This window comes from Pezoporus flaviventris, unplaced genomic scaffold, assembly GCF_033815535.1.
Source record: "Pezoporus flaviventris isolate CSIRO_AGI_PZ_B2104156 unplaced genomic scaffold, CSIRO_AGI_Pfla_v1 ptg000007l, whole genome shotgun sequence".
Lineage (NCBI taxonomy): Eukaryota > Metazoa > Chordata > Aves > Psittaciformes > Psittacidae > Pezoporus > Pezoporus flaviventris.
Window position 1 is genome coordinate 34,905,291 of NW_026892555.1, and position 14,745 is coordinate 34,920,035.

At 38.4% G+C, this 14,745-nt stretch overlaps 1 protein-coding gene across 3 annotated transcripts in view; it reads right to left on the bottom strand.

Annotated features, from left to right (window-relative positions):
- SGK3 (serum/glucocorticoid regulated kinase family member 3) overlaps positions 1–14,745 on the bottom strand; it is a 59,947-nt gene that overhangs the window by 14,761 nt on the left and 30,441 nt on the right. For all 3 annotated transcript variants that reach the window (XM_061448353.1, XM_061448355.1, XM_061448354.1), the window contains exons 2-5: positions 14,343–14,545; positions 9,861–9,944; positions 7,855–7,927; positions 4,948–5,023 (exon numbers count right to left, since the gene is read on the bottom strand). In XM_061448353.1, coding sequence (XP_061304337.1) covers positions 4,948–5,023; positions 7,855–7,927; positions 9,861–9,944; positions 14,343–14,420 — 311 coding nt within the window. In that variant the 5' untranslated portion in view covers positions 14,421–14,545. The remainder of the gene's footprint in view (positions 1–4,947; positions 5,024–7,854; positions 7,928–9,860; positions 9,945–14,342; positions 14,546–14,745) is intronic.

A 14,745-nucleotide genomic window follows, 5' to 3' on the forward strand; every position in this document is an offset into this window, starting at 1 on the left:
AACCACCACGAAACCAGCTGTCTTTCAAGAAACTGAGGGGTTTAAAACCATTTGTAGTTTTCCAAAGTCAATGAAATAGTCCAACATCATATAATATGAAATGCGTAGTCTGCATCCCAAAGAGAGATACATGGTCGTTACATTCCTGTCCCCATTCACTTTTACGTGGAAGATGCTGACCTTGTATTCAGAATGCATTCTGGCTGGTCACTGACAAGACAACGTTAGGAAATCCTTCCTGTCAGCTGCAGGACACAAATGCTATCCTTCAGGAACCAGCAAAAGAGCCTACAGGCTTCCCACAGTACTTAAGGGGATGCCTTTCAAACTTCAGCATTGGTTTCTAGCTGCTGCCTTGGTGAGGGCCAGGGGAGGAGAACTGGGAGAATGTAGGGAAAGCAAAAGAATTCTGAGAACCCACTTCCAGTAAGCAAAGCTTACTCAACAGTAATTCAAAAGGATGTAATGTCTTTCTTAACCAGTGAGTGAGTAAAACATAATGTACTAGAAGTGAGGCAAAATTAATGCCTAAACAAATGGATATCACATACAAGCTATATACCACCTGAAGAGATTACCAAATCTATTGAGTTCCATCAGTTCACTAAAAGGTAGCCTGCTTATCAAGGAGGAAATCTTACCTAAATTTCAGAGATTAAGTTCTTTGAGAATGTCTCGGGGCAGCCACTCAGGAAACTCTGCATGAGCCATTCAGTAAAAGCAAAGCACTAGCTTACTATCGAGCGGCTCTTTTATCTTATCCCTAGTACATAAAACTACTCTATTTTACATGTAAGAAACAGATATACTTGCTTTGCTATTTTCAATCCATTTCACCCTCAACACTTACGGAAAGTGGGGATCAGCAGCAAGAGACGAACCATTTCTGACATATCCCCAGCTCCTGTACATCATATTAGCACTACTCATTACTGAACCCAACTAATGTCCTATACTATCTGAGGTTCCCAGTGTCCATCGCCCACATACTATATTCCTAAACCCTACTTGAAAGCTGTTTGTTACCTTCAGCCTTTCAGGTTTCAAGAACAAGGCTGTACGCACAATTTTCCCACTATCATTTCAGTTTAACTCTTCCCATCTTACAAGAACTGCAAATTCTGATCTATTTCAGGGCCTCTCCTGTATTCTGAGTCACAGAAGACAAAATTCACTGTGGTTTGAATACTCTAGTAATACTGGCTCATGATGCAGCAATTCAAGTTTCAGAATCCTTGGATATCATAAAATCAAGAGTAAAGAGTTATGGTTAACACTTTTCACTAGACAGAACAACAGAACCAGATCTTAATTACCTTTCAGCATTAATTATTCTGGACAAGTGGCTGACTTAATGGAGCATGTTGTAATACAGCTCAAATAGTTACTATAGTAACTTCATCCTGGACTGAATTCACAGCAGAGAAAAAAAATAAAAGTAAAAAAATACATTCACAGTAAAAGGCTGCTGTGCAGTTGCAGAGTATTCAATCTCCACAATGCAGGCAGCCATGAGCATAACTGATCAATGTTACATCGTTCACATTTGCAATTTTAAAAGCACTGCAAAAAAAGAGTAGCGATTAAAAGAAAATGTTTCATTTCCTAGCCCAGACAGCAGCATGCTAATACATGCTATATAGACTGGTAGGACTTTCATGCTGTAATAGCTCACATATATTAACTCAATGTATTTTAAAATACACTGGAACTATTCCTAAAATAACCCCACAGGAAAATAAAAGGATCAAGAAAATAGTTTAAAAAGGATGCTCAATATACATTTTACATATACTACCAGCAAAAGTCGATTTTGTTTGGATTTTTATGACTGGATAAATTTAGTTTATAGATTTTCTTTCAGATCATGAATGGATGTCAAGCTCCACCTATATGCAGTTCCTTCTGTGACAGTAATTCTGCATTAGTCTTCCTGAAGAAGCATATGAAGTCACACAAAAAATTTTGGACACACAGAAATATGAACAAGCCCCAGAAGTCACACAGATTTTGCAGCAAAACGGTAAAGTTAACTGCCACTGACAGAACATTTAAGACACTTTTTTTTTAACTAATGGTGTCCAGTAAAACACTGCTACCTTTTTTACAGAAAGCAAAGGCTTAAAAAGCCATAACATACAGTTAACATTTTAAAAGAGCACAACCAATGTAATGCAAGGCTTACTTTCCCCACTGTGGACTGCAAGATCTTACAATCCAGGGGGTTCAGATTCAGAAACCAGAAAAATCCAGCCACCGATTTTCTTCTAGGGAACAAACACAGACCCCAGCTTCTCACTTAAAGAGCTGATAACTCATTTCCCCACAGAGGTGGCAGGGTATTGTCATCCTTGAGTTCTTCAAGTGTTATGCAAATGTTCTCATTTTCATTAAGGCACTACTTTGGACTGTTTAAAAATAACTACGTTACATCTTTAATGCATCCTCTATTATAAATTTGGATTCAAACAGATTTTCTTTGGAAGTGTTCTCACAATTATATTCATTAATTTTCCCATGAAGACCTACCTTTGAGGGGGCTACCAGCCCAATTTAAATAGATGCTCAGTGATTTAAGAGGCCTCACAATGCTCACAAGTAATGAGCTCCCAGCTCCTAGTCAGTATCCCTCAGCAAGAAGAGCACATTATCAGATCTCTACCCCTTCTGCATCTGCTTTCTATCCACAAGAACAAGTTCTCTGTCAAATACAGTTAGCTGCGTAAATGCATCTTGAAGCTAGTCCTCTTAATTCCCAATTAGGTCTAAGCCAATGATCCATCCTGTCCTGTATTCCACCTGACAGCGATTGCAGGAAAATCCTCATCAACTGCACAGGGTCTCCCTAATAACTCTAACACATTTTTTAGGGTGTTGCTGGTTTTATTACTGGGCAGAAAGGTGTGGCTTCAATGCAATATCCCATAAACACGCCGGACCCAAGAAACAAGTCCACTGAAGGAGAGAAAAAAACCTCACAACAAACAACCCCACCCCTGTCCCTGAAACAGTGCTGTAAAGTTCAGAGAATATAAACATTACGATCTTGGACAAACTGAATCTGATATTTGTGCTTTTCAATTCAGATGTTCAGGTGCCTTCGCATCAAGAAATGAGGACATCACCAGCAACGATCCTCCAGCTTTTAGTGAAACAGTTTTCCTAGGCAGGAGTTAAAAATATGACATCCTGATACTGGTTTTAATGCTTAAAAGATGTAGTGGAAGGTGGACTTCCTTGAAGTTGTGTGAAAATGCATATCCCCCTTCCTTGTACATAATTAACTTTGCGTAAGCAATTTTTGCTAATAACAAATTTAATTAGCACATTAAAGCAAAGCAGTCTAAGAAAGTAGGGATGCTGACTATCTGTGAAGACTCAGTCACCACACACTCCTTGAGCATCTTCCAGCACATTTAAAAAACCAAGACAAATTCAGTCTTTATTTTGTTTTTATTGGATAACTATGTCTAATAAGCTTTTTATTGAACACACTTTCAACAACACCAAAACACTTCATAAGACCTATTCCTTAATACTGGTTTAAGTTAGTTTTAATGGATCAAACAGGCTAAGTGCAAAGTTAAAGAACATCGACTGAGCTACAGATGTATTTGAATGTAAAACAATTTTAAAAGCTCACAAAATTTAAAATGGCAAAGTGAATTTGAGGTTTGGCTTCTTTTTTTTTCTTTTCTTTTTTTAAGCGTACAATTCTGTGGTGTGCACAGAAACATTTTACCATTTTACCTATGGAGAACAAATACATCAGGTTTTGAAACAAACTATTTGGACATACTGACAATCAAACAGGGAAGGGGTCTGTGATAAATGAAACCAGCGTCCTTTCTTAATGTAACAAAACAGATTAGCTTTCAATAATTAGTTATTTTAAAGTGCTTTCTCATCTTCCCCAAGAACACTATGACAACCACAAACCTCACAGTATTTGTTCTAGTGGAAAATTATTCCACCATAACGACTTGGTTGCAAAATTTTTTCCACTTATCACGGGGAAAGATATAAAATGTTCCTTTCTCCCCAAAAAGAAAGAAAATACACATTTTGGGTTAATAGGACATTTAAATAGTTCATTTATTGGAAAAAAAAAAAATGCTGACTGCACGCTGCAGAAATACTGTTCAAGGTTTCTTTTCTTTCCTGTGGGAAACAGGCAGTTTAACAGGTTGTACACATAGGCTGATTAAACAAAGCATATGTGTTACAGACATTTATTCAACACTAAAGCCAAACATAGAGCTTTACTATTTTACCAGTTGAAGCAACACAGAAAGCTGCACAGATTTAAATTTATTAGGTACAGATTTAAATGAAAATGAAAATGCAGTTTAGCCCCCAGATAAATTCACATATGGAAGTGTTATCCTTCAAATTTAACTGGAGCTGACCCCAGCATACCATCACTCACCAGCAGGACACTGATGGAGGTTAACACACCTGCAATTCTTCTCATGGAACAGTTTATGTGCAAGCTTATTCACTTGCTTTAGACAGGCAGCTTGGTTGCCCCCAACCGCCTAAGCAAGCTGATTAAGCTACTTTGTTAAAATGCTTACAAAGTTCTGGAACACACACACTAACTCCTCTAACAAAAAAGTTCAGGCAGTGACTTAATAGCAAGTGACAGCAGAGTTGTTAAACAGGACAGCCACGGGCAAAACAAACACCTGCCCTACAGCAACAGAGTTTACACTGGAATCTGCTCCCCTTGAATTAAGATCCATTAACTGCCTCCCAGGTTATTTGTAGATCAGTTTTCAGAAAACAAAAACATTTTTTTACTGTTCACCAGCCCATAGTAAAGTTTGTTTATTTAAGAGCATCAAACATGAAAATTACATTACTTTTAACCAGATAACTTATTTTTCAACTTTGTATTGATACCTCATGTATTTTATACAGTCCTATAGAAATGAAACTACTTACTGGTTGCATAGCTCTGGCTGTCTAACTAAATTTTGAATGAATTCATTCAGTCCTGCTCTTCTCTGTTTAATAAAATCTGGAGAAAAAAAAAGTTAGATAGATTTATTAGAATGATCGGTCAGCTTGTGTAAAAGACTTCAATTTCAAACATAGAGGTTTTTTAGGACTTAAACAGCAATTAAAAAAAAGAGTCTGCTTCATGACTGGTTAAGAAAAGGATTGGTTCTACATGTGAAAAATCACAGGCTTAACACATTCAAGTGAGGTGAAAGAACAAATTTCAGTTTCTCTGTAACACTACTAGAAAATGTAGAGAGTCAGTTGGATTAGAACTGTACTGAAGTGCTTCGAGAACAGTGTGTAAGCACAGTAGGCTAACCTGTGCAGCCTTGGTTGTGTTGGTGAGCCCTTCAGGACCTATTCTGTTCGAAACCCACAAAACACAGGCAAAACCTGGCATAAGCTGCACAAATCAAGTTTTTACAAGAACAGTCCCACCAAGCAGCACATTTCCATAATATATGTATGGCAGTGGGAAAGCTGCACAGCTCATCCCGCCAGCGGGAACTCAGATGGAACCATTAAAGGTAACTAAATAAAATGCTTTATTTTCTGTCTTGGACATCATCTCTGATATTAAAAAAACAATCCTCAGCATCTCCACCCTCACCTGAAGCTTAAGATACATAACTTTCCTTTAGCAATATGGAAAGATACACAAGGGATTTAAAACTCTTTAACATGAAATAAAGTGCAAAACAGGATAATCTTGTCTTTCATTATTCATGTCAACAACAAGTTGTATGGAAAAAGCCTATTTTATTTGTGTGTTAAGGTAACTCTGTCATATATAAACTGCTGACCACTGTTAAAATTTTAAATTAAAATTCAATTTCAATTAAAAGCTGTATTTCAAATACTACAAAAAAAATATTTACGTTGTTCCAGGGATATAATCCCTCAATCCTTGTTCAGGTATTTAATAATCCCAAATTACTGACATCAAGCAGGAAGATAAAGCTGCACAAAGATGTTATGGGAGTCACCAACATCAGCAGTTTCAGTATGGTAGATGTATGGTACCATCAGCCACTCTAAGGCTACAGAGTTACCCACAATGTTGAAGATAAAACACCTGCATCACGTCAGCTCCAAATGTATTCTGTCATTTTCTAGTTCTGTACTCTGACTGGTTTCAATGGTTTCCCTTTGCCCTACTTCTGACATTAAACCCAGATTAATTTTGAAATAACTTAAGTGACAATAAAAATGAAGCACTGAGATGACAACCTATGTTATACCAGTATTTTTGGAAGACTTTGGGAAGAGGGATATATGGAAGTTTCTCTCTATTGCACTCCAAGGCAATAGTACAATCCATGGACTGACAATAGCACAAACACTGACTGACAGAGGTAAAATACTTTTTCAACATTTGTAAAATATGTGACATTTCAGAAGCCAGCAGAAACACTACATCAAAGATCCACTACATTAGTGTTAAGATAATTATTTAAAAGAGCATCATGGCTCTATCTCCACCCTGCCCCCCAGCAAGAAACATCTTAAGAACTATTCAGTTTCTCATGCTTCAAGGATTTCAGCGTAGTTCATGGAAATGTAAAACAAGTCTGAGGACTTTGCTTTACATATATAGTTTTAATAAAGTTTTAGGTTCTTTCCCCGCCATTTAAACCGCAGTTTCCTAAATGTGATTCCAGTAAATCCACCTGTACATTTGGCTGTACAGCACCCCAGACTGCACCACACTACTAGGTCTTCTGCCGATTCTGAAAACCCCAAGGTCAGAGAAAAGGACAGAAACCAAACCAAGAAATCCCTTTAGACACAATCCACGTAGAAGTTTCGGCAATCATTCACATGTTCATCAAAAGAGGCCCTCAGAGCTTGGATACTTGCGTTTGATTATTTTAATAGAAAATAAAAAGGAGTTTTGTGTCAGCACCTAGATGATTAACAGTAACTGCCAAAAATTTGTTTGCTTGAAAGAATTCTAAAAACCCCAAAAGAACACACTGCAAGAGTTCAACACCTTTGGATCCGTTTGTTCTTCTGCAAAGGAGAAAACCAAATGCCTGAAATAGGTGGAGGAGGATGTGAAACTACAGACTCGGTCTGACCACATTAGCAAGCCAGGGGAGGGTGGGAGATTCCCAATGACCATCAAGAACACCCTTACGGAAAAATACCCTGAATGAAGAGTATAAACACACAGAGCAAATCCTTGGCCTTCCCATTTGCCTTTTTATTTATTCATCAGTGGTACCACCTAGGTTAATTCAGTGTAGTTTAGAAGTGATTTCAAATGAGTATTTTGATGTGGACAGAACAAGCTTAATTGGGACCTATCACTGTTAACTGGATCACATCGTGTGAACATCAAACAGGAATCTCTAAGTGGAACAACAACAGGAAGAGGTTCATTTTCATTTAAATTGTACAAGGAAGCACATTTAGATACAGAGAGTTCAAAAGCATTCAAAGATAAATCCTTCAGTTATTTCATTTTTCAGAGAGGGCAGGTAAAGTCACACAAAGGAAGTTAAAATTTGCTAGGCTTATGTTTAGAAGAGTCTGCAGTTTGGCTTTTGCTTTTACAGAACAGAGATTACACCTTGAGAGTTCAGAACAGTGAATATGGGAGGGCTGGGAAGAGCTATAGCCTTCACTGCAAGAGTGGTTCGGGGCCACTAAGCAATGCTTTGCTCACAATCACAAGTAGAATACCTTCCTACGCTGGTTCCTGCTCCTGACTGGGGCATGACTAAACTCTGTTTTAGTCACTGTTTTGAGGACTGCTGTAAAGCTCATCTAAGATAGCTCCTTGTAGGCTGGAATAGATCAATTTTCATCTTAAAAAAAAAACTGACAAAATGAGTAACTTACCAGGGTCAAAATTGTCTCCAAATATTCTTTTAGCTGGAATCTTCAGGTTCATGGTGGGAAATTGCTTCTTTAGCTGAAAACAAAACACATACAATTGGAGTGTGCTTAAATATCAATAGAAACAACTGCACTTTTTTTTTGTTTTCTGATGAACAGTTTGAACATCTGATTATTAGTAATTCTGCTCTTCTCTGTCATCTTCTCTACTCATACACTTGTAAAAAGAGCATAAACAAACAAACCCCAATCTGTACTCAGCTTGTTTGCACCACTCATACCCTTTTAAATTCAAAGGCCATCACATTTTAAAAGGCTATGGATTATTGTAGCTATCTCCTGCAATATTGGTGAAAGGATTTTCCACTTGCCCCAGATTAAAACACACAGGTTAGCATTTCAATGTTGGTTTTATTTTCCTCTTTACTTCCTTCCTCAAGTCTCTCAGGTTTGTTTTTTTTTTCTTGCTTGCTTGCATAGAGGTGTATGCATAAGGTTTAAGATGGGCTGAGGGTACAGGCCTCTGGGTTTTGCCCAAATAACATTCTTAAAGCTCTAGAAAACACAAGTTGCCTACCCCTAAGCCAAAATTGTAAATAGATGAACAGCCTGTTTTACAATGATGCACTTGATAATTTGATTATATTCTACACTTGGTAAAACTGACCAGAAGATTGCATACAACAGCACTGAATTTATAAAAAAAAAAAACCCTGACATCTGCCGAGCCTTGATTACATTTGCTTCATCTTCAAGAGCTCAGAGGAGCAATCTTACCCACATTCTCTTTAAGACAGTAGTTTTTTAACAGAGTAGCTAGCAATTCTCCTCTCCTTAGAAACATCAGTATCTCCTCCAGTTAGCAGCACAAGTTCTTCCTGGTGTACTATATGAATTATACAGAACAGAAAGTGGATTCTGTCCTCCTGGTTACGCTTCTCCAGGATCTCCACCCCTACACACATTAGAAAGACCAGTGCTGAACAAGCTTCCGCAGAGCAATGCTAATCTGAATGGCAAGAGAACGTGGCAAAGGGAACAGGATCACCAACACTCACCCTACAGGTATAGAAAAGGGGATGCTTTGTTTTCATATCCCTTGCAAAAGATGCAGGCAAAGCATACCATGGTGCACCCAGGCTGACTTCAGCTCAAACCTGGTAAGACAACTCCAAGCTCACTGCCTGTATTTGTATACCATTGCCACATATAAATCCATGTACAGGGAAGCAGAAGAGAGAAAAGCCTGACTACTTCCCATAGGAGCAACAGATGGGAAAAGGAGGCACAGATACACAGCTGGTAATCTTTTCTTGTGGGGATCACAGAGGAATCATTTCTCTTTTTGTTAAAGCAAAAGGTACAGACTCTACACATGAAAAACTGGAGACAACTAGGGACACAGGACACATCATGGACTACACATTTGAGCAAGTCAGTGCCCCACTTGCCCACTATGTAAAAGGGGCAAAATCCCCTTGTAGCAACAAACCCAGCAAAACCATACTTATTTGATGGAGAGTCCCTATTCCATTGGGACCACTGCCACAAAATTTGGCTATTGTAACTATTCCTACCGCAGACAGGAACAGTTTATATCAAAAAACAAGGAGCTGTTCACAGCTTTCAGTACTTCAAAGTAAACCACTTATTTTATAGATTAATTTATCTTGATGGTATGAGTTTTGCAGTGCTTTTTACCATCATGAACAAATGCACATTTCAGATGTTTCGACAAACTAAATTTGGAGGTTTCTCTCATTACACTATGATCCCAAGCAATAACTAAAAAAAAAAAAAAAAGTCAACAGATAAGTGGATTTTGAGTTTGAAATTCAAAGAAACCAAAGTTTAAAAACCCCACCCTGTCATTTTCTTTCAATAGGCTCCTACGGTTATCGAATGTTGACTCAAACTCTTCAAAAGGGAATTAACTCAAACCAAAACACTGCAAACAAAAGTTATTCTGTGCTATTCTGGCATGTTTTCATAGTTTGCGTTTTGCTTACCGTATTGTACAGTTTATCAAACTCTGCATACCGTCTGAGGACAAACCACTCATTTCTGCCAACTGACACCAACACTTTGTAAACCTGTAGTAAGAAAGATAAAGTTATAGGCAACAACAAAGTTGAACAAAACCCACCAGGTTTAGTCCTGTGGTGGAAATAAGGGAAGGTCGTTAAATGTAATGTGTAAGCATACTTGTTGAGCCATATATTTCTCATATCTAAGTCACAAATGATCAACACAAATGATTAGAAAAACTGGAAGAGTCTGGGATTTTACAGATTTATTTTTGTAACACCAGGCAAGCAAAAACTTAACACCAAAGCTGATGTAATGGAGTGTCATAAATTAGCTCATACCCAACAAGAACACCTAGCCATCAGATAGCAGTCTATAAAGATTTGCTAGGAAATTTGTTAACAATCTGATAATACATAACAAAAACTAGTATTAAAGGAAGTAAAGCATTTAAACACTGAAGACTGCCTTCACCAAAACAAAGAGAAAGCACATATGGAAGGCAGTTATAAAGATAACTGTTCCTTGCAACATCTTGAAAACATATTAATAGTCAGGATCCTGGCAGATGACACAATTGTTCAAGGAGGGGAAAACACTACTGTAGCTGAAATATAGCACAGGTCAGATCACACCACACACAGCATTGGGATCAAAAGAGGAGCTGCTGGAATCTGCTAAACAGCTTGGCCAATCAAATCTTATCACAACAGAGGTCTCCAGTTTGTCAGCTGACTGCAGGTTGTCAGTCCCTAGCTTCATAGATCTGGTTGATAGCTGAGTGTCCAGCAGGCTGCTACTGTGTCTTATGCAAGTTGACCTCCCTTCTCCACCTTCTTGTACTTATAGAAGGAACCTGGCTATTCCTCCTGGGAAGAGGATGGACATAGCAAGAAAGTAAGTGCAGAAGGCTTTTAACTTCTGATGCAGATAACATGACCAATATCCTGGTCTCCCTTCTGTCCTGCAGCAGCAGCTTACCTCTCTCCTTTTAACTCCCACAGTGGAAGTGGCAACCACCACTGTCAGTTCCTTAGCCTGAGATTTGCATTCACGCTGTGCTAACTGCTCAAATAAGCTGCTCTCAGTCTCCCCTGGAGAACAGAGGGGGCTGAACAGAAGCATCCGGTAGGACAGTGATAAGACTTTTCTTCAAAAACTAGCTTCCCCTTCCACTGCTCAACAAGCATTAGCATAAAACATAGCTACACACCTTCTAAAGCCTCCCTAGACTGGAAAGAGTAAAAGCTTCCACTGCAAAGACTTAAGTACTGTCCTTCTTAACTTAGATGCCTCGTTCAGCTATCTAGACAGCAATCAAGTCCTGCAAATAATGTTCAAACACCAACATATTCACTCCCCATGACTTCATGGCAGACCAATGCCAACAAGCTTAAGAAGCAGTTCATGGACTTCTTAGATTAGCAGGGCAAAATGCATAGACTTCAAAGTGCACAGGCAAGCACAACTTGGGATACAAGATGATGATCCACCTCCTTGGCAACCTCAAACAGTTTTGCTCTCACAGCAGCTAGCTGTAGAACAGCTACAACAGCTGTAGAACTACAACACTGTCAACGTTTTTTTACATGACAGAGCATAAAAGAAACATGAGGTCATTCAGTTCACAGCATCACCAAAGCTCTTGCATACCCAACAAAGGAGAATCTGCAAGTTCAACAGTTAGGGAAGCACTAAATGGTAAGAACACATATGATACCTACAAAGAATTTGGTAAAACCCAGAAATGTAACATCTCTGGGCTGTATTACTACTCTCAGCTCCACCTATGTAATGACTGAGAGAGATGTGCAATGCTGGTTTCCAGAAAGGCAGGCTGGAAGGCTCTAGCCTTACTTAGGTAATAATGTTTTTACATCTGATTACTTCTAAATCAAAACTAGTCTGAGAAAACTCCTAAAACATACATCAGATGCATCCACACCTTATAACATGTGGATAAATAACCCAAAGCTTTGAGAACAGGGAAAGGAAGAAAACCAAACAGAATTTCTGAAAACACCACCACCACAATCATCTCCATTAAACTACCTTCCCAGATATAGACAGGAGAGGGTCCAGCTATTTCTGGATCTGACTGATCTCTTCACAAAAGAAGTCACTGAAATAAAAAGGATTCAACTCTGTTTAGGTAGCTAATTAAACATTCAGCTTGTTTGGATTAAACATTCAGCTTGTACAGAACAAAGATAAGAAAAAAGGCAGGCTGTTTTCCAGTATCAAGAAGGCAAGCATGAGAAAGTAAGGGAACTATTAAAGTGTCAACAACAACCAAAAAGATCAAAACACAAAAACACACCACCAAAAAAAAAAACCCCAACTCTACAATTTCCATAAGGCTAGGGATTAGTGTTATACAGTACAGGTCTGAGACAGTTTCCAGATTTAATCAGACAACAGCACCCTTGAAAGAGATTTGTTAATAAGCCTGCATATGATGGGAGTGAAGGGAAATGAGAAGAGGTCAGAAGAGAAAATTAAGCCTCAGACATCAAACAGCACAGTGATAAAAGCAAAATCCAAAACAATGCTATTTGGCAAGACAGACAAAAGAACGACCCACTATGCAGCAAGAGCAGCACAACAATTAATATGCCCAGATATGGTCCAAATCAAGCAAGGATTTTGGTCTTTTTATGAGGAAAGTGAATCTTGAATCCTCAGAAAAAAGGCAGGACAGTGAACTACAGTGGATACACCCAGGGACTAGTTACTACAAATCAAGTGGAAGCAAAAAGGAGCCAGAACACCCAAAACCTTCAAACACTGAAATGATTTGTCAAGAAAAACTATATTGGTAGTAAATACATCAAAAGTGTGCATTATTTAAGAAAAATAAATAAAATATTCAATAAAAGGTTATGAAAAGGCTCAGGAGCAATGAAGAGTTCACTTCCAAAGACAAAACTGAGAAGCTTGACTTATTTATCTCCCACGTCCCTCCCTCACCAAAAGCACCAAAAGCAGTACTGATGGGCTCCAGCTACAACAGAAGAGACACAGTAAAATCACTGACAGGCACATGCTGGAATTCAGAGTTCCTACCATGAAGTTTAGTATGACCCTCACTTCTATTATCAAATCCTAGAATATATGTGATAATACTCAAAAGCATGGTTGTGAAAAGCAGCTCTAGTCAAGCTGCTAATTATACCCTGATGTAAAAAGCAGAAGGTAGCAAGACAAAGCATACCTCACCGCACAGTGCAAGCTGGGTTCAATTCTGTTTTCCAACCCTCAACTCCTCATTCATCGTGTTTCCTACTCTTGCTTGTAGCAAGAAAGTACACCCAAAGAATGTGCCTTTAAGCTTCTAAGGTTGTCACACAGATCTCTAGGTAAAATGACCTGGAAATCACAACACTAGTATGTACCAAAAATGTACCACACTGGCACATTTTAACAGCAGAATTGCCAACACTGAGGAAACCTGTTTTGCTCAAGTTTAGACTTCTATGGCATTTTTCCTGCTTGTTTGAGTTTCACCTGCATGCAAAAAAGAGCTCCAAAGCATTTTTGCTTGTTCCCTTTACCAGCACACTCCTTCCCCAAATTACATCTTGTAAAATCAAACAGCATTATTCTTCTCTGAGGAACGGAGGCGAAAAGGAAGGGCAGATATACATCTCAAACTAAATCTTTGGTGTTTTGCATTCTTCAGACAGCAGCTCAGTGTAAGGGTGTTTGCATTCCACATCTGAAGAGTGACTAATTCACTCAAAAAAGAAGAAGAAAAAAAAAAGCTTAGAGGAAGTTGCACAAGAGCAATGAAACAGTTTGAACTTTTTAAAGGAAGTACTGATGCTGTATTTATATCCCAACATAAATATAAGCAAAACAAAAATCCATGCCACAGTACCTTATTTTTCAGCATGCAATGCAAAGAGTTTCCCCACAGAATGGGAAGACTTCACTTCCAGAAAGCAAGTCATTTTGGGACGCAAAAAAAAAAAAAGAGGAAGGGGAATGACAAGGAGTGGAAATGAGAACAGGACAGGAAAAAGCTTACAATCAGAAAACAGGAAAGAAGGCAGAAAAAAGGCTTTCAAAAAAAATTTTTTTTTTTTTTTTACACACACAGAAGTATAATGGGGTATCTGTTAAAAAAAATGGCCATTAAAACAACAACAAACAGAAACCAAACCCCAACCACAAACAGAAACCAACCCAAAGCACATGAAAAATCACATAGGATACCAAATTTCAATCTGATTTAGTACCAAAATGTTATCCCTGCAGCTGGACGCTTATGTATGAGAAAATGCTGCCCCTTGGGGGTAAAGCCACCAGAAATTCGTAAAGCCATATTCCTTTTGCAGAAGGCAACACTGTAAAACATTCACAACTTCTCACACTGGACTATGGCCAGTACTCACACAAGCAAGTGAACAGATATCCACAAACTGCATTCACCTACAGTGCTTCCACACTTCCATACTTACAGTAAATCTTTTTTTCTTCTCCCTGTGTTCATCAGAGCTCGGAATACTAACACTTGGGCAGCTTTCTTTGTGATCCATTGTATATGTTCTTCTGATGAATGTTACAGGACCCTGCTTCAGGTGTTGTAACAGAAGGTATCTTCAACGGCATTGATCCAAGATACACAGTTTTTCTTGAGAAAATGTGAATTCCATCATGTAATCTTAAAGTGAAAATAAAAGGAAAGTTAAATGCAGGAACACTTAACTCAGTGCTAAAAACCTGCATGACAAGAACTTTTCCTGGCAGGAAATGCACTTTAATATGCACATATACAGTCATAATCATCATTAGTTTGCAAACAGTTTCATGCTTGTGGTCCTTCGTTGTTTCACTGAAATAATTCACATTCTCTGCAGATAA